At 31.7% G+C, this 20,970-nt stretch overlaps 1 protein-coding gene across 7 annotated transcripts in view; it reads left to right on the forward strand.

Moving 5' to 3' along the window:
• The window catches only part of LOC126745640 (protein still life, isoforms C/SIF type 2), a 252,589-nt gene that overhangs the window by 100,990 nt on the left and 130,629 nt on the right, over window positions 1-20,970 (forward strand). Inside the window, exons 1-2 of one of the 7 annotated variants that reach the window (XM_050453575.1) lie at window positions 1,460-1,759; window positions 7,006-7,220. The exons of the other annotated variants lie outside the window; for them this stretch is intronic. Coding sequence (XP_050309532.1) covers window positions 7,194-7,220 — 27 coding nt within the window. The 5' untranslated portion in view covers window positions 1,460-1,759; window positions 7,006-7,193. Of the gene's footprint in view, window positions 1-1,459; window positions 1,760-7,005; window positions 7,221-20,970 lie in introns of those variants that run through there. 7 annotated transcript variants of the gene reach the window in all.

A 20,970-nucleotide genomic window follows, 5' to 3' on the forward strand; every position in this document is an offset into this window, starting at 1 on the left:
GGACCGGCCATATCAGATCACACGATGTTTCTAACACAAACGAACATGTGGTGTCTAAGAGACTACGCTGAATTAACTGACCGAAATAGTTTATTTGCACAAGGGCATAAAACAATGCCAGTCAGGCGATATATAATGGACCAATAGTAGAAGGATTAGGTGGGGTGACAAGTTTTGAGGGCGCTTCGTTTTAAGAAATACAGTCAATTAAATTTATTGAGTAGTCTGTCAGACGCCACATGGCGGGTTAAGGATTTTAATATTAATTTAACTTATTGGATTAATTTTATTTATTTTGGAAGAAAAATAACAAGTAGGAATAGATATATCTTATTCTAAGCGCAAAAATAACATCTTCAAAGCAAAAACAAATCACTAATATTCTTATTCCTAAAATCGCTTCTAAAAAATTTGGAATGACAACATTGCAAGCAGAAGCTGATGAAGTATGTTAAAAAATGCATAAAGAGTTTATAAACGGTAATATTGTTTATAATTTAAAGCATAATCTATTATTAGTAAATATTATCATGTAAATATTTTTTGATGACCTCACTGGTAAGATTCCTTGTCGGTTGAATCTACAATGCGATCGAGCGGCGTTGCGATGTTGTTGCTTTTTTTTTTAATATGCGTTATCTGCATGAATATTGAACTTAAAACTCTTTATAAAGTATTTTATCACATTTTATTTTAAAAAATGTTTCATATTTTATTGAAGGGGAATAGTAGTATTGTTTTGTGTCAAAGTAAGTGACAAATTTTTATGATATTATAAAGTGTTTTTTCGCCATTTCTACTATAACTAAATAAATACTATTAATAAAAGACTTTCTTTAAAGAAACATCTTCCTTATTAACTATTCACTTTACTTCCAAAATAAACTTCTTAGTTAGGTTAGGTTAGGCTTAGTTAGGCTGTAATCTCACCATAATGCCTTGCTATCACATTTTTAAGCTGTTGAATGGTGGTTAACTTGTTGGCATAGACTTTGCTTGAAAATAAACCTAAAGAAAAATGTATTTTTTACGTTGGTACAGATTATCGCAGTATTAATTTAACTCTTATTGAATAGTAAATTTGTTAATTTTCGTATGGTTGCTATTTATTGCTCAGGTAGGGACACTAGATTAAATAAATAAAAAAAAAAGATGTCCACCCTCACTTGACGTTAAACTTCATTTACTTATATTTGGCTTTCTTATTAACATAACTTTTATGTCATTTTGTATGACAATTTTGCGTAACATGAAAACCTGCAAAATTTTTGAATGGATAAATAAAAACTTACGAATAAAACCCCGTACACGATGTATACGTTGAGGGATTCCAAAGCATAACCGGAGGGGAGCATCGATCGGCGCTAGCGTAGTTAAAAAATGGGACACAATAGAGCTCGGAGCGCCACTGCTCTATTCCCGCATCCCTGCTCTGTTCCGTCCCGTTAGTCTGACGTCACCGCGGCTCAATGCAAACGCTTCGGCATTTTTTTTCCTTTATTCGCTCGCACTGTCGCACTATTATTATCATTAAATAATTAATTTTTTACTTTTTTGTGTACTTCGAAGCAAACTATCGGGAAATAACGTTAAGCAATAAGTTAAGTCAAGCTTGCTTTAATCATTTTAGCAGCCTGTATCGTGGAGACCATACTATGCATGTACTACGTGTGTGGATCTTAATTACGGTTATTAGTAAATACAAACTTATTTACATATTTACCAGATGTTAGTTTATGGGAAGTTGTGGTAGGACAAGGTCATAAGTTTACTTTTTATGTGAATTTTTATTCAAGTTGGCTGGTTAAGATTTAATATAAATATATATTTTAATAAATGTCATAGTAAATCTTCGACTAAAGTTGCTTTTTGAAAATGCAAAATCTTTTAGAGCATTTTGCAGTTAACGCGCTGATGAATTCTGCGTGGAAATAGGGCAGTAGGGCATACGATTTTGTCAATGTAAGATGAAACAGCTTTCAGCTGTAATGATTTTATCCCCTTCGGCAGTAAATGCATAGGGACGAAATATTATTCCCGCTTGTCGGTTTCGCATGTACGATCAATAACAAAAATTATTGTTTGTTTTATGTTTTCATTAAATTTCTATAATACATTCCTATATTTTTAGGTTGTTTTAGGTTTTTTTTTAGTTTTAACAATAAATGAAATAAAATACTTACATAAGAATGCAGAGAAATGTTGCCAAAAGCTTCACTATTTTTTAACTTTCATCAATTGCTTAGAAGCTGTTTTTAAGATGGAGTATAAAATTCCCTTTTATAAGATTTTTTATGCTATTATTATATTATTAGTCTTTTTTTTAAATCACAAGAAATGAAATCAAAGTTTTTGTAATATTAAATTATCTTATTAACAACTTATTTATTTTTAAACTGATCGGATCTATCAATTATGTTTTTATGGAGGTTACCCTTATAAATTGTTATATTTTCCTAATAAATCAAATATAATCAAAGTTTAGTAGTATGTTTGGTCTCATTCTAAGTCCATAGATCTGCTGATCTTCAATTTGTTAATATCGATGTCAATATATTATGTTTGATAATTGTTATATTTAATTATATTTAATATTATAATTGTTTTTATATTTTCATGGTTCGATTTGAATACCGATGTGTAAATCAACAAACCTAGGAAAGCTTTCAATTCGATTTTACCTAAATCTCTTACATGGCTGATACTGTTTTTATCCTTGTAGTTTGAACGTATTTGGAAGAGTTTGTGATTTGTTCATAAAATTATCAATTATAAAAGATGTCAATATATTATTTTATGGTTAAATTACCATTGCATAATATTTCACTAGTTCAAGTAGCTATGTAGGTTTTTACAAATAATAGGTACTTTGTTTCTTATATTTTAAGAATATAAATTTTTTCCTTAATTTTCTTCTGTTCTATTTACACGATTCACTAAGAAACTATTTCTAGAGTCTATATTATAAAATAAATGCAAATATACTAAATTAATAACAAAATTATATAACTTAAAAATTATATAACTAAATAAAAATGCACACAATAAGTTTTTACTTTTAAATCAGTCTTAATTAGAGTCAACTCGATAAAATCCCAATAGAATATAGACTTGATAGCAAATCCTACATTTAAATTAACGGAATGATAAATAAAATCGTATATCTACAATATTACAATCTCAATAAATTTAATAGTTATGTTTTTTAAATGAAATCGGTGAATTGTTGTTAATTGTTGCTTTTTGAAGGCTCTTTTTTAGTTGATAAATTAAAACCTTCCACCCTACGTACTACAGGTACTCAAGTACTACAGGTACGCAAAACAATAAGAAAGCTCTTGACGATTTTCAGTAGGTATAAGGGCAACAAATTCATTTAATTTCATTAGCCTCTCAATTTAAGCGTTATGCGATGATGTATCCTATATATACAGTGCTTTTCTTTAATGTCCCCACCTCTTTATTTTTGAACGGATCAATTCAAAATATTGAAACTTGAGATAATGCAATTGATGAATGAATACTATGTTTTAAAGCAAAATTGACAGATGAAAATTTCAAGGTGGCTGCTGAGCGCCATCTTGGAAAAAAATTAAATGGAAAGGGTAGTCTTGTGGCACATCATTTTGAAGCTCCTGACGAGTACTTTAACCATCTTCTTTAAGCATCTTCGGAAGAAGATTAAAACTAGAGTTTATTGGTAAAACTGTCTCGTAATTTGAGTGTCACACCAAAGGTTCCAACCATAGCACTCTATACCCTAGGTAATTTTACTTGCTTATGCAGATATTTAATTTTTATTGCAACTTTAGTATCTTCTGGTTGCATAGTTGCTTCAAACCATTATTTTTCCATTTGTTTTTCTTATAATTTTTTACTAAGTATCATTAATTAAGTTAAACCTCTCTATTACGTTAGAACGCTATATGCCTGTTTCCTTCCTTCATATTATAGAAAGAAAGAAAGAAAATGTACTATATTACGTAAGGCAAAATCTTGTTTATAGCTATAAAATTTTTCAAAAACAAATTACCAAAAAAGCAATTATGAACAAAACAAAATATGCAAATGATGTTAAAACACAGGTTAAAAAGTACCGTTAAGAAATTCATCAAATCTATATTATGTCTTCCTTAGGTAATACAAGAGATTTTAACTTGCTTTTGAATTTTTTAATATCTAATGTTAATCTAAGACATAGAGGAACACGACTATCAATTTTATTACCAAAGGTATATGAGCGAGTCTCTGGTGAATGAGAATGTAGGGATTGGTGGGGAAAAATCATCTACCTGACCAGTCATATGATCAGTGTTAAAGGAAGGTTTAGGATATTTATGAATAAGAGCTAGGATGTAGAATTGAGTTAGGATTTTTTGAGATATCAAGAGGAGTCACAAGAATCTCTTAACCCAGCTTTTATGTTGAATCTCATTTAACTGCTATTTTCATTCAAACATGCTCTGGACGTCACAATTAATCCCTATATTACCGGTCTTTCTCACATTAAACACAAGCCTGATAAAATCATGAGATCCTATTATTTAAGGGTATCTTCTACTTTTTCAAAAGTTATAATGAGTGTGTAATTTCGACTGTCCCTTTTTACATATAAGATATTAGTAAAATTTGACTTTAAAATTTAAATCAATTCTAAGTGTTTTTTAAATCTGAAATAAGTTTGTTTGCGCTTCAAAACTTTTTACAATCTAATACTCGTGACTGTGACATAATTCTTACTACACCGTTATCAGGAAACGTAACCTGGTTAACGCTAAAACTCGCCTATTATATGATCATGGCTGGTGTGATACACTTTAAAATGGCCGATTAAAAAACGTTGATAAAAGTATGGAGTTATTGATCCATGCCAATAGATTTATGGTGTTTTTAGGATCACATGTTGTCACTATTCTATTGTCGGTATTTCCAAATTACATCTCATTTCCTATTCTACGTAGTTCTATAAAAAGAGAAAAAATCGTTATTAGTTATCGACTTCTTATGTCAGTTAATAATATACCATCTAAAATTTTTCGAAAATATTCTGCTAGAGGGTCTTTCAGAAGCAATGATGATGTAAATTTTCTGGTTGTGCATTTCTTGATGTAAGAATCTGTGTTTCTGGTTAGTAAATATTGAAGGAAAATAAACTACTTCGCTTAGTTGCTGAAACGCGTCGGCTAAACAACTTGTTGGTTATAATAATTTAAATTAGATAACCCGATATACAACAGGGTTATAGGCAGTACTGACAATTGATCAATATGAGGCCTAATATTTTTGACAAGTCAGGTGGAAAATTGTCGTATTGGTAAATATAGTCATAAAATCAATAGTATTATCTTTGGTCAATATTTCTGTAATCAATAATTTTGACGTTACATACCCCCTTATGGAGAGATATACAGATTGGCGAATGCATCACTACACATATAAAGTTCCAGCAAGTTTTGGCGGAATTTACATTACACATATGCGTGTAATGTAAATTCCGCTTTCCGTATATTACGTATATTATGTATATTATGTATATATATGTTTCCGTACATTACACATATGGTGGCGAATGTTACACTACACATATAAAATAACAGGCAAGATGTTGCAACAGGCGAGATATGCAACGCCCCCGCCGCGCATTACGATGGTGTTCAAGGTTCGAGTTCGATGACTTTAAATTTTATTTTAGTAAACGTCTGACATCGATGGGGGCTGTATCTCTTGCGGCAAAATTTAAAAAAATATCACGCAGCATTGGTAGAATTATTAATCCCACAAATAGTCATTTGGTGACAAATCGGGAGATCTTAGTAGCCATTGCCAGTCCCACTAATAAGGCTACCTCTAACCGCATTATGAGCAGGACAGCCATCTTGTTGAAAATAGACTGATCTCAGGTCTGTATCAGGGAGGAGCTGAACGGTAGGAAGAACTTTTTATAACAACTCAAAGGTACTTTTCGGCGTACAAAGTACCATCAATGAAAAATTGCCAATAATACCAATGGTTGCCAAAAATACCAGCCCAAACATTGAACTTTTGAGGGAGCTAAGTTCGGAACTGAATTCTTTTGCGCTCGTTTTCCTGAGACCAGTAACGAATAATGGAACGAACAGAAAGAACAATGGAATACTTCGCCACTGGTCTTCAGAACATACCTTTTGAGTTTTGGAATATTTAAAACATTTGTATCCATGTTTTTTTCCAAATACTCGTCACAGTTTTATGGTGCATACCCAGTCCCTTTCCAATACTTCTGCTCAATCGTGTTGAATCCAAAACTAAAGTACTACAAACCATTTCTTCTTGCCGTTTTATTTCCTGGACCCTTTCAATAGATGATTCTTAAGCTTTGATGTAACAATATTTATATTCTGGGAGGCAAAAAGATATCTCAAAATTTGAACCGACATTTAAAATAGTTTTAGCACAAATGGGAAGGGACCGGTCTATTTTTAAAATTTACTGAGAATAAATCGCTGCATTGGAATGCCGAATTGCCTCCATAAAACCATTTATTCAATTAATCTTATTTGGTAGGGGTATAAACAGCTTTAATGATAAATATTTGAAAATTATAAAATAACGCTTTAAGACTCCATAGTGCAGTATGCAATCACGCAGCAAATCAAAAAAATGTGTAGTTTTCTATTCGCAAACCTGTATAAGATAACTTTGTCTGGAAAACTAAACATTTATTTAAAAATTTGTATTCCTTAAAATAAAATTTGACATGCTGTAAGCCTTTTTCGTCAAAGAATTTTTATTTATTATGCTATAAAAACAAAACAAGCGATCTCATAGGATGTCAAAATGTGCTTTCTTTTTATTCTTTTGAGTTCTTTAATTTTATATTTTCTTACTTTTATGTGATTTTTTAAGCCAAATGGTTTAGTAAAATATTTTAAAAAATAAATAAAAACTCTGATTTAAAATCAAGAAATATTTAAACAAGTTTTCATAAACTAACATCAAAATAAGTATTTTTTGTTACACCTAAAGTGACCTTTAATTAAAACCCTCTTCCGCGTCGTGTATACTATAAAGCGCAACAAGAAACTTTGAATGAGCACGTTGAAGTGGATTTAATTCGCCACGGAGCATAACTAGTGTTTTGAATTTAATGAAGCTCCAGTCTGATATCTTCATTTAAAGAACAATGGGATCCAGCAGCTGGATGGAAGCAAGAAATGGGCACCGTTGTTATATACTTGGAGGTATTAGTTAATTTTTTTGTGTACCTACACGTGACTTACTCGATTAGCAACTTTTTCTCATAGGTATTATGTTTTAACGTTATGATAATATTGAGCTTACTTTTGAAAAAATTTTAATTTATTGACTTCATTATGACTTCATAAAAGTTAATGAAAACATAGATGGCACAATAAATGCTTATTTGTAGGCTGCCAAGGCTCAAATAATCTAATATTTGACTCCGCTTTACGCAGCCCCGCATATTATTTATCCTCAAGTATATTTATATTACAAGGGCATATGCCATATGCCGGGTGTTCCAAAAAGGTGGTGCCATACTTATGGGGGGTTGTTTGAAACATTATAATGAACAACCCCTACGCAAAAATAAGCCGTTTTTACTCCATCATTTTTCCTTAAAGTATTTTATTTATAAATAATTTATTACAAATTTCAGTAATGCAGAATATAAAAAAAGAAAGGAATTTATAAACGTTTTTTTGTCTCTCAATACTTGTTTATCAATACTGAATTCCTAAACCTTTCCTAACCTAAAGTTATTGGCCATTTTATTTTAGTCGAAATACCAGCCTATTTGTTTCATATTCGATTTATTTACGACAAAGTTTTATATTTGATATTTAAAGAATACGCTAATATGCATCTTATCTATGGCGAGACAAGATGCAATACTAGAGAAAGCTGATCGGCTCCATGCTGAGTGCTTCAGAACTTCCACGAACTGCACAAAGAGCTGCCTTTGAGAAAGAGGTTTTAAACAGAATTACTGAACAATCTAGAACTAGCACGCGTGCAATTGCGCATCAGATGGATGCTGTTCACCAGTGTGGCGGGTGTTTTACGAGCAGCAACTGCACTCTTTCCACCTTCGAAATGTCCAGGTACTAGATCCACTAGATTACCAGCCGCGAGTAGATTTTTGTGTATGGTTTTTGCAGCATATTGTACATCAACCGGATTTTGATTCAATCATTATTTTCACCGATAAGGCCTGTTTCACCAAGAATGGTTACTTCAATAATCTCAATAGCCCCATATGGTATGCTGAAAATCCCCATGAAGCATGGGTGAAAGCTCACCAACAGCATTTGCGATTAACATGTAGGCCGGTATTGTTGCCGGCTCCTTAATTGGTCGGTACTTAGTTCTACCTTGGCTAACTGGTAACATCTACTTACTTTTACTACAAGACATACTTCCTCATCTATTAGACAATGCCCACGTTCCTCTACGTCTACGATCTAGCAATCCGATCTAGAATGTGGTTAAAACATGAGGATGCACCGGCATATTTTTCTCGATTTGCACAAGATCACATAAACCAACAATTTCTTTAGCGATGGATCGGAACAGAAGGTGTTATTAGGTGGCCAGCGCGAAGTCTGAACCTAACCCCATGAATTTTTCTCTAGAGTTTCATAAAGTTGTTGTAAACTCCTGTAAAACCCAAGAAAAATTACTAGGAAAAGTGATGGCCGCCTGTCATCACATACAGCAAGACTCCAACAAGCGAAAAATCGAGTTATGCAACCGGGTTGGAGGTCGTCATTTTGAAACTTTATTATAACTTTTATATTATTGTTACGTTAATAATAGCTAAGATATTATTGTTTTTTAGTTTCAAAAGGTAACAACTTTTTAAGTGAAAAGTGAAGGCAAGACGGCTCATTTTCGACTAGAAGTTCCTATGCAAACACTGTTCACTATAATATCCCAAACAACCTTCTTAAGTTTAGCACCACCGTTTTGGAACACTCGGTATATTACAAAAGATAAATCAAAATTAATCTCATTAAAATGTAAAAAAAATCGTTTATTCAAATAGAACAACTGTGTATCTTCAAATGTTTGAATATAGAAATCAAATCCATTAAATTTAGTGTGCTATGTTAAAATTCCTAAATAGTCGTCTTTGACCTTTGACAAAATTAAAATTACAAGAAATTCAAGAGGGATTAAATCTAAAACCCATGGGAGGAATATGGAAACTAATTTGTTACTGTAAATATGGACTTTCAGTTTTGGCATGTAATTCCAGGAAATGCCAGTCTCGGCGGACCTTTACATTTGAACAAAATAACTTAGAAGACAATATTATTTCGGGAATACATATTCAGGGAAACTCCCGTTCTTTCTAAACATTAAATATGTTAAAAATCTTCTTTTAACTGCTTCCATCGATTGGCAGTAGTAAATAGTGGACCGTATGAGGAATACAAAACTTTAAATGTGAAAAGCTGAGAAAACTATAGACAGTTTCTTATTATAAAACCCAACGATCTAGATGCACAACTCACCATCCAAGTTACATTAAATTAAAGAAAATTTTCGGCCGAATACGCTTCTCAGGTTCTTCAATTTCTACTCAAAAAAGCCTATTCAAAATATTGTCTCTTTAGTTCCACTATATGAAACAATATTGCATTTTGTGTAATTAAGTTTAATTTATTCAATATACACCATTTACTAATGGCACTAATGTCAGTGTAAAGAATTATACAGTCAGTACCTGTAACTTTTTGGTAGAAGTTAATTATTAGCATAGAAAAGTTTGTTGCAATTTAGCAGTTTTTTTATAGATCGCATACAAATAAAAGTGGAAAAACTCCCGATGTCGTAATATATAATTGAGATTTGAAACCTTCAATTAGCAAACACTGATATCTATCTAGCAGATCAGATCTCAATTCTAAATATGTTGACTAGTTTGTAGAAATACCCGAATTAACTAGATGCTTTTTGAAAGATGCTTGTTTTGAAAAAATATTATGATCAATTTGGACAAAAACTTTTTAAGAGTCAGAGACAATTACGTCTACTTGGATTTTGCTATTGAGAATGTCATATAAATATGAGGAGAATTTCATGACTTCTTGGATAGTAGCTATGTTGATAGCTTGTCTTTAGTTTTTGAAAACAAAACTATTTCGAATAACTTGGAAAAGGAATTTAGTAAGAAAATTCTCAATGTGATTCATCAAAGGGATGCTCCTTTCAGGTGAATTATTTGTTATCTCAGAAGCGCCTGACTAATTAAAGTAATCATTCTCGACCAGATATGCTGTATAAATACTTTTAAAGAGAGACCAGTCCATTTAAAGCATTTAATTTTAAAGATCAGGAAATTTGGTCTTACGAAAATTGAATTGTCTGCTTTATCAGGGAGAAGATATAAAGTAGAGCTTTAATACTTTAATATTAAAGCTCATGTGAGATGATGTAAATTTTCTGAAACTCATTATGCATTACACTGATTTTAAAATATTAAAAACTGACAATAAACTAAATCGCATATACGATTATTATTAAATTGTTTCAGAGTTAAAACCACTCAGGTTAAATAAATTACTCAGTTGACCCGAGGCTGAAAATGATGGAGTGTTAAAAATTGTGCTGATGTAAATATTGCTGTAAATATGCTGATCAAAAAATAATTTACAGTAGCGTTATTTATAGAAAAAGGAACTTCTACTAATGAACTTCTTCTACTCTTACAGCATAAAAAGACCACGTTTTTCTTCATTCTATCATTCATCTTCATTTTAGTTCCCAGTTTTTTGTGGAATGTGAGAATGACGCCTCCACCTCTGGGTTGGTGTGTCGCATCTTCAATTGTAACTATGGACAACATAAGTCTCCAAAAAAAGCTCTGAATAAAACATATCCGTAGTAAATGCCACAATATAATATTTGGAGGAGTTAATATAGGTATTAAAGCTGTGAGTCTGGTTAGGTTATTGGCTCACTGGTTTCTGTGTTAGGAATCACAGAAACGTCAGATTTAGATAGACATCAGATTTTTTTCGTGTTTGCTGCGCCGATCTTTTAATTCTTCTTTTAGAACTTGAGTTATTATTACAAACATTTTGTGTTCAATTTGTTCCTATGGTTGAAAACTTTGGCGTGACACTTCACTCATTAAAAAACAGTTCTACCATAAACTAAATTTTTTTATTTCACACACTTATTCCTTTAAGGATCTTAGCAGTTTCAGGAGAAAATTAAAATTAAATCTTTGTTGTCTATTTTTATCTTTTTCAAATGTAGTAGAGTTTTTAACATTAACTTTCAACATGTGTCTTCTAATCAGCTTATAGTCCTATCTTAGCTTATAATCCTATCGTCATAACCATTAACCCTAGATATTGTTTGAATTGTTGCTTTTTCTTTATTAAATCTGTTATTATTTAGAGAAAATAAGACCAAACGTTGTATGTACTAGGAAATAAATGCAAAAACTACATTTGATTACTACATTGAAGTATATCTTTTTCACAGTGGTTAATACCATATATTTGTGACATAAATTATCCCAAGCTGTTTATCTTATTGTATTATTGGTGTTTTCTGATACAGATATCTTTGTTTAGAAATATTTCGACCGACATATCGAGTTCTATTCTATGAGAAGTGCATTTTAGTAAAAAGAAATGCGTTTATAGTCCAAACGCGCAGAGAGATAGATAACAGACCAATAGACTGATTTTTATTATGATTACAGTTATTATTAATAAAAATGTCATTATGTGACATTAACTAGTTTGATTATCTGATCCTTGAACAACAAGGAGGCAAATAGGCGCTTTTGCATTGTTACTATTTATTAAGGAAAAGTTATTTATTTTCGTATAGTTGAGTCAAAGTATGAGATGCATGTGATACCTCCAACATTTAGGAATTTTGTCTAAAATCTGAACATGGATTAATATGCGAGTGCTGTTTTATTTGAAACAAGAAAGTTAATATTGGCAATTACTATATGACACACCCTTTATAAAAAGTTTTTATTGTAAAAGATACTCCCATTTATTTTTTATTAAATATTTTTCAGATGAAGTTTCCAACCTGTATATAGTAACACGATAATAATAATAATAATAATAATAATAATAATAATAATAATAATAATAATAATATTGTTATAAATGTTAATTGTTATATCGACAACGGGTATAATACCGAAGAGTCTACTGGAATACCTTAAACAACTAGGAACTGGCGAACATCTATATAAGCACATGCAAAAGGCAGTACTACTGGCAACTGCTCGCAGCACCCGGAAATTTCTAGGAGATAACTTTAAATTTCAGGTCACTTAAGGACACCGAAAAGGCCCCCACAAACCACAGAGCTTAATCCTTTTGATATCGCAGGTATCTGGGATAAGTAAATGATTCCCCCCTTAGAGGGAGTGCGAGCCTTAACTGGCTGTAAATAATAATAATAATAATAATAATAATAAGTTTATTTATATCAAATTTCTCAATATTACAACTCAGTAAAACAAATAAGGTACCATAAATAAATGTTTATCCACAAAAGGAAAACCTTGTTAGTGGGACAAAAATAACAATAATAATAATAATAATAACAAAGAACAAAATACCTATATAACTTAAACATAATTTTTTTGTAAGATTACATAAAAATGTCTAATATCTAAATAGCTAGACATTTTTCATATTCCTTAACTAATTCTATATATATATATATATATATATATATATATATATATATATATATATATATATATATATAGGGTTACTGCTAATTCGATACATTCCTTTGGAGAGATGATAGGGGAGAGGGTAAGAAGTAAATTGAACCCTAATATGTATTATGCAAAAGTTGATAGTTTTCGACATATTTAATTTTTTCTGTTTTTCTTCAAAATGTAGACCTTAGTGGTTTAAAAGGCAGTTTCCAGAAAATCCGCTGTATATTTTTTTAACTTTTTAGGCAAAATACATGCTCAACATAATAGTGTTACGTTTGTAATGGCAAAAGTCCCGCAAATAGTTGTAACCATAGGTAAATTCTCGATGCAAAGTGTAATTTTTTTTTCTTAAATAAAATACTACAATTCCTAGTGGATATTTTTTTAAAAAAAATTATGCCACATTCTTCAAAATTTACGTAAAACTTTCTTATTATCTAAGCTAACTCATAGGCTATAAATGCTACAAAAATTTTAACAGAATTTTGTATTTTTATTATTAATAGTAAGAACGCACTTGAAAAATGCCAAGTGGTATTTACTTCTATGGTATTTAAGTACTATAGCAACAATTTGTTTTTTTAATTTTATTGTTAAAAATTTGATGTGTAGATAGTCTGACAGCAATAATTGTTGTGGAAAGTAGTTAAATACGAGTTTCGAGTTTATTTTTCTCGTGTTTTCAAAGAAGGTATTTTATTGGTTTCTGCGCTATGGCCACGTTTATTAACGCTGAATATGCAATTCGGAGAATGGGATTCGGCAAATGGGAAGCCATCCTTACCATTATACGCCTGTCCAAGGATTGGAAGAAGGGGACCCGATAAGAAGGGTAGAATTCTGCAGATTTATTATAAATTCTGATGCAGACAATAGAACTTTTTTAACCGACATTTTGTGGACGGACGAATCAAAGTTTAGTCATGAGGGCATTACAAATTTTCATAACCTTCATTTTTGGGCCGAAGAAAATCCCCGTTTAACAAGAGAAACCAGTTTTCAAAGAAAGTTTTCTGTAAATGTGTGGATGGGACTTATTGGCCGGGATGTAATAGGACCACATTTTTTCCCAGACCATTTAAACGGGGATATTTATGAAAATTTTTTACGACATGACCTACAAGATCTTTTTGACGATATTCCTCTCGCCGTTAGAGGACGAATGATATTTCAACATGACGGCTGTCCAGCTCATTTTCGACGGTCAGTTCGGCAGTTCCTGAAAGAACGTTTCCCGAATCGTTGGATTGGTAGGTCAGGTCCAATAGCTTGGCCAGCACGAAGCCCTGACTTAACCCCGCTTGATTATAGCATATGGGGTCAAATGAAAGCACTGGTTTATGCAACCCCAATAATTACCCGGGAAGATCTTATCCAAAGAATAACCAACGTATCCTAGCAGATCAGGAATACCATAATAACTAGAACAACAAAGACTGAAATGAGAAGGCGCTGCCGAGCCTGTATTCGCAATAGAGGCTCTCATTTTGAACAAGATTTGTGAAGGTAAATACTGATAAATGCGTTACTTTACAATTTATAATAAAAATACAAAACCATGTCACCTAACTTTTAAGCATTTGTATCCTGTGAGCTAGCTTAGGTAATAAGGAAGTTTTAAGAAAATTTTGAAGAATGTAGCATAATTTTTTTTCAAAAAATATCCACTAGAAAGTGTAGTATTTTATTTAAGAAAAAAAAATTACACTTTGCATCGAGAATTTACCTATGGTTACTACTATTTGCGGGACTTTTGCCATTACAAACGTAACACTATTGTGTTGAGCATGTATTTTGCCTAAAAAGTTAAAAAAATATACAGCGGATTTTCTGGAAACTGCCTTTTAAACCACTAAGGTCTACATTTTCAAGAAAAACAGAAAAAATTAAATATGTCGAAAACTATCAACTTTTGCATAATACATATTAGGGTTCAATTTACTTCTTACCCCCTCCCCTATCACATCTCCAAAGGAATGTATCGAATTACCAGTAACCCTGTATATATATATATTATAATTATTATTATATTTAGAGCAATTTTCTTGAGGTATCGGTCCTGATTAGGGCTATTATTAAAATAAAATGCCTTTTAAGTTAATACAACCTTTCAAAAATGTTTATTTTTTTTTTCAGGGCTACAAATGTATAGAAGAAATAATATATAATTATTTTTGTAATAAGAAATTCGTTATAAGTATACTTACTACTATACATTTAATTATGAAAGTCTACTATGAAGCCACATCTTTGTTGGTTTATTTAGCTAAAAGACATATTATTTAATTTTTATAGTTTTTTTTTAAATGTTTAATTTAAACCAAAACAGAGCTAAACTAACCTAAAATCATATAATAACAGGGGAATAAAGGGCGAAACAAAAACTAAAGTAAAGGCAGCTGAATAAGAGATGATTAGAATTTCGATGCTAATAAGTAGATATATTTTCCATTTGGTTCTTTAAACTGTATGTCTTCAAAAAAAAAAAAATTAGTAAATAAATAAACAATGTTGTATAAATAGAATAAATCGAAATATAAATAGTTTTTCCGTATTTGGAATTCGACTTTAACACTCATGGAACAATTGTCCTTAATTTTTTCTACCTCATCCATTGAAAATACTTTTCTTTTCCTTTTTTCTTTTCTTAAGAGTTCATAGAATCAATAATTTTTCAATTTTTAATCTTGTTTTTTTTAGAATCCATTCTTTTAATTAAAGCTTAAATCTTGTAAACCCTCTTACACTAAGAAGCCCAGAGGGTAACTCACTCCGTGAATTTTTAGGCTAATATACCGCAGTAGCTGCATTGTTTCGACTTTGGGCGGTGATCCAGTGTAAGCTTTAAGTCGTGTTTCATGATATGTGAAATATTTAGAATAAATATTTCACATATCACATATAAAATATAAGAATATCTTTCCTTTTATATTGCCTTATCACAATGCTTTGAAAAAAGAGTTATCTAAGATCCAAAATTCTGCTTTCTCTGTATAATTAATCTGAACACTATTGTTTGTTTCTACCTAAAACAATTTTTAAAATCTATTTTTAAATAATTTTTAATGGGTATAAGTGAATCTTTAGCGCTACACCCGAAATGAAAATACCATAGTTTAAATGTGGTTGAATAAGTGCTGCATATAATGATAATAAATATTTCTCATTAATATACTTTTTCAGTTCTTTAAATTTAATAACAAAACATCTTATTTTATTAGTTACATATTGAATGTGATTATGGCATTTGAGATTTGCGTCCATTTCAGTCATTTCTAAAAAAATAATTTTCTAGTCTTAAGCAAATTTTTTGTCAAATAATGTATTCTTTGGGCGAACAAATAATTAGAAAACCTATAAATGCTAATGTTGTGAATTATGTGCGAAATCAGAAGTAACAATCGTGAGCTGGAACCATAATTAAAGAGAAACAGTAAAAATAAATTATGAAAAAGAGAAAAAAAAACCTATTCTATAGCATCTCGAAGACTCGTTAAAGACAAAAATTTAATTATTACATTCGTTTTAAACTAATTATTAAAACTGTTATAAGCATTCCTTTAATGTGTTTAGTTGTTTTCCTATCGCGTTTTGTAAGTAAAGCACAAAATTTCATTTTATCTCGTTGATCATAATTGAAAATTTATGTCATTCATTTTTATAACAACAGTTAACAAAACAAAACATTATAGAAGTTGTTATAAAACGCATAAAACGAAGACAGATAACCATCACCATCTAACTTTTTAATCTAGGGATCTCCCTTGCTGCAATAAAAGTCCAAAGCAACGTTTATGGCAAATGTTTTAGGAAGGGCAAGGGGGTATTTTAACGAAGCGCCGAGATTTTCGATTTCACCGCCCCCGAGGGCGAAACCCGTCATTTGGGAAAACATGTCGGTTCTCGTTCAATTAATGGCTTCCGCTTTAGAAAAGGGTAGAGCTGTTGGCTGAGCCGACGTCTCAAATAAAATCGAGGTCGGACAAGAAGTTATTTTTATTATTTGTTTGTCGGCAAACTTTGTTTTTATTGGAAATTGATTTATTGGTTATCTTGGTGAATACTTGGATTGACAATTGATAAAATAGTAGAAAAGAAACTTATGTAAAATAAAAATAAAAATATATGTTTAAAATTTTAAAAGGTTGATTCTGCTTACATTGACGTAAACCTTTATAGTTTTAATAATCGTCTAACACTTTTTAACATAAATAATATTTTCTGTAAAGCTAAACAAACACATAAAAAAACCGCCTTAAATTAATAATAAAAAATTAAACTAAAAACTAATTCCATCCATAACAATATAATGTAGTCCAAACCAACATACGCTTATGTTTATGCTCTATTTTGAAAAAAATTTAAATTATTATCTGCTGCTTTAACTTACGTATTGAGGGTCACCAATCCTACATGCTCCAAGAATGGAAAACACTGTTGGAATACAATTTATGCCTCGCTATTGCGATCTCCAAGCCTCCCGATCTATGTTCTATGAGCTGAAAAGGATATTCTTTACGCCATGGGATCGCGGATATGATTTGATTTGAATTAAAACACTTGATGCACAAAAATAGTCAACTGATTTATTCACACGTTCACACTACTAGAAGCATTTATTTACACTGTATTTATCTACTACTATTTATTTTGATTTAAAATTCGCGCCAATATTCGGGCTTAATCTGTCTCCTAGCGGCGAGAGTTCCTTATCTACTAATTAGGACAATGTTCCATAAGATTCGGTAACCTTCCACGTGTCTCCAGAGATATCGCGTGGTGTGCCTGTCGCTTATGCCAAGATGATTCCCGAATGATGGAGAATAGCTGATATATTTGCGGTTAAGGTAGTACACTGGCCTCTCCTTACTTAAGCTGTCTGATGATGATGCTAAGTGCTAAAGATGGTGGATATTGATATGAGCAGAAGGTTCCCCTCCTGCAACAGGACCTGTTCTCCGGAGAACGATGTTGAGGTACTCTTTCTGTTATACTTAACAGCATAGCAAAACTTGCACGCCTGTAAGCTGGAAGACCACTGCTAACATGCTATGAATCATCCATCGGTCCAACTTATCGAGTCCGCATTCCAGCTTGAAAGTATCCAGGCTTTTCAGATTGTCGCCAAGCAGTTCCTCCATTAGAGAACACAAAGCGTCCACAACATCCTTATAGGTTAGCTTCTGATATGACGTCTCTTCAATAAACAGGTAGAGAATCTTTCTATTAGTCTCCTTATTAGTTATCTTGAGTGTTTGTCGAACTCTGGGTTAAATTGATAAAGCTCTTAAATTTTTCCGAATTTTCTGTGGAAAACCTTAGCTATTTCTCCAGACATTTGCAAAGCCTTTAAACAGGTCTTGCATGCACTTTACAGGTTATTGATTTTTTTGACCATTAGAATGATAGCCCGTGAATTCATCGAATGTCAAATCCAGCTCTGGTTGAATTTGCCGTAGTTCAGTGTCTTCGTGGTTTCCATAATAAAAAGCTTGTCGGTCAAAGTGAGTGACTTAAGCTTTATCCCGCAATGGCTTTTGTATTCTGTAAAGGACATTGATGATGACTTCCATTTATGAACATTTAATCTCTTAGGGTCGCAAATCCAAACCCAGTCAATATATTGCTATACCTCTACTATTTGCCATTGACATATTCCTCGTTTATCCTACCGCTGGCATCTGGAATCGAAATACAAATTTTACTATACATGACATGCATTCCTTTGCGCACCTCACTGACTTAGTCCTTCCTGGAAAATCGTTTCTTGGACTTTCCACGTTGTACTGGCGCATCAAAGCGTTCTGTTTTTTCTGCGGCCCATTACTTGCCAGTTCATGTAGGAGTCTCCTATGTTTGCTTTGCTACTGACTTAGTAAAATCTTTCGATCGACAATGGTGGTTCTTAGCAAATGAGCATGTTTGTCCTCTGGCCGTTGACAATATTTGTAGTCCTCTGGATTGCTCGATGATCAGCATCAAAATCAACATCCTGTAGGCTTTCTATTTATCTTGTTACTTGACATTCCGGATTTTTAGATGAAAAGATCAATTTTAAAGCTGCATGATTAGATCGGAGAAGGAACTTCCTCCCATAGAGGTACTTGTAGAAGTTTGACAACAACTTTTTAGCCTTCTAACGAAGAGTGATGCTCAGTCAGCGTCTTATTAAAATAGTAAATAATTTTTTTTTCTTCTTGGCCATCCTGGATTTGTGACCGTCGGTCTTCAAGCCATCTTGGTCCGTCAGTTTCCAGTTCAAATTGTTCTTTGAGTAGAGGACAGCTTAGGATAGATACGCTTGTAAGAGCCTCTTTTAGTTCATCGAAAGCTTCCTGATGCTCTTGGGACCATTGAAATTTTCGTTTTCCGTTTGTCAGCCTGGTCAATGGTAAAAATGTTATATTTTATTAAATTGTTATATTTTATTTTCTTCAGTTCCTTAAAGAAAAAAATAAGAAAATAATATAGACCCAAAATGTTAGCGACAGCATAGCTCGATTACAGAACTTTGAAAGGCAATTTCTAAGTTATTCTGGTACTAAAGTTAACAAAATAAAGAGTTATATTTCAGTATTATATCTATTTTTGATATTAATAATTTTCAGCCCTTATGATGAAACTCAAAATATTAATCATAATATTTTTTTTTAATGTCTTGATTTCCCTAATGTCAGAAATCATATTCTGGCGGGAAAATCTTTGACCTCTAGGAGTCTTTAAGAACAAGCCTTTAAAGAAGATTGAGTTCTTGGTACTTTTGCCGATTTTACTTCAATAAAAGGTTGAAAACTCACCTTTTTGGATATTTTAGTTAATGGATACTAAATACCATACGGCAATAGTGCAGGATTATAAGTGGTGAAGTAATATCCCAATTTTTTCAAAGTTCTTTGTTTAGTGTTCAGTTTTGTGTTCCCGAGAAAAGGTCAATTCCATTAGTAAGTCCTAATACTTTCATTTGGCATCTTGGTTTATGAGTCGGTTATGTACTCGGTCTCATTTTGGCCTACTACTATAATAAGTAGAAATCTTCACTCATCTACACCAATAACACAAACTTCCACAACATCTAAATTGATATCTACTGTTAAACCGATTCACCCAGGTCCTCTGTCTCAATCATGCAGCCCTCTTGGAGCCAGGTTTGATCTATGTTTGTGACGTACCGTGAACCATGCAGTCAGTAAATCATCTAACCAGTAAATCAAGGTCCTATCGAGATTTGTTAGCTTTACTGTCGTATATTATACTAAATACTAGCCTCAAAAAATCCGTTTAATCCGCTCATTTTTAAATTTTACTACTACACTGTTGTTTTGAATATTTTCATATTAACTAAGTTTATATTAGTTATTTCATTATAATAAATCGTATAGATATACGATTAAACTGGATAAATAGGCCTATTTCGAAGGTACTCACGCGAACTTTTAGCCCCAAATAACAGTATATCGATGGCCTAATTCTAATAGGCCGTATCTGAAGAAACGTAGTTTTATAAAAAAATTAAAAATGTGTCTAATTCTTATATTTTGAAGTATATTTCATGTTTTATTGTTTAATTAATTTTTTTTTAATTTTATGTTACTTGTCTAATGTAGAGTAATCAATATTTCAAGCTTTTGGTAATATTTACCGCAGATACGGGATATTGATGCAGTTACGTTCTTAAAAAATGCAGATATGAGCTTTTAATTTTGGAAAATTTAGAACGATCTAAATAAAATAACTGGATTAAAGAAAGACTTTAATGGAAAAAAATATTAAATATTGAACACATCGTAATTAACAGTCTTTAACAAATAAGTTACTGTTATACACTGTAAAATTGTGCACGGTTAGTTTTTTCTTATAATATATTGCGCTGGCATTGATTAGTGGGCACTTTTTGACAGCCTGTCCATCCATGGTAAATGTATAATTTTTTAAACGGTAGGCATTTTTCTTGTCTTTTGATTTTTCTTCTCGAGCAATATTTTTCTGCTCTATATGATTGGCATAATCCTGTTATTTTATATTTCCAACCTCGTATGAAGCACAAGTGTCAAAGAAATCTTTCTTTGGTTTGTAAAGGCTTAAATTCATATCACAAAATGTATTATCAAAAATCGTAGAAGACACTTTTGCTTTATTGTTAGTATCACTTACATATTCCCTATAAAGTTGCGCCTTTGACTGAATTATGGTTTCTAAATATAACTTACTACTTACTATTTTTGCGACAATAGTGAGTTGGCATTTTGGGAAGG

The sequence above is a fragment of the Anthonomus grandis genome, chromosome 16 (assembly GCF_022605725.1).
Source record: "Anthonomus grandis grandis chromosome 16, icAntGran1.3, whole genome shotgun sequence".
NCBI classification, from domain to species: Eukaryota; Metazoa; Arthropoda; class Insecta; order Coleoptera; family Curculionidae; genus Anthonomus; species Anthonomus grandis.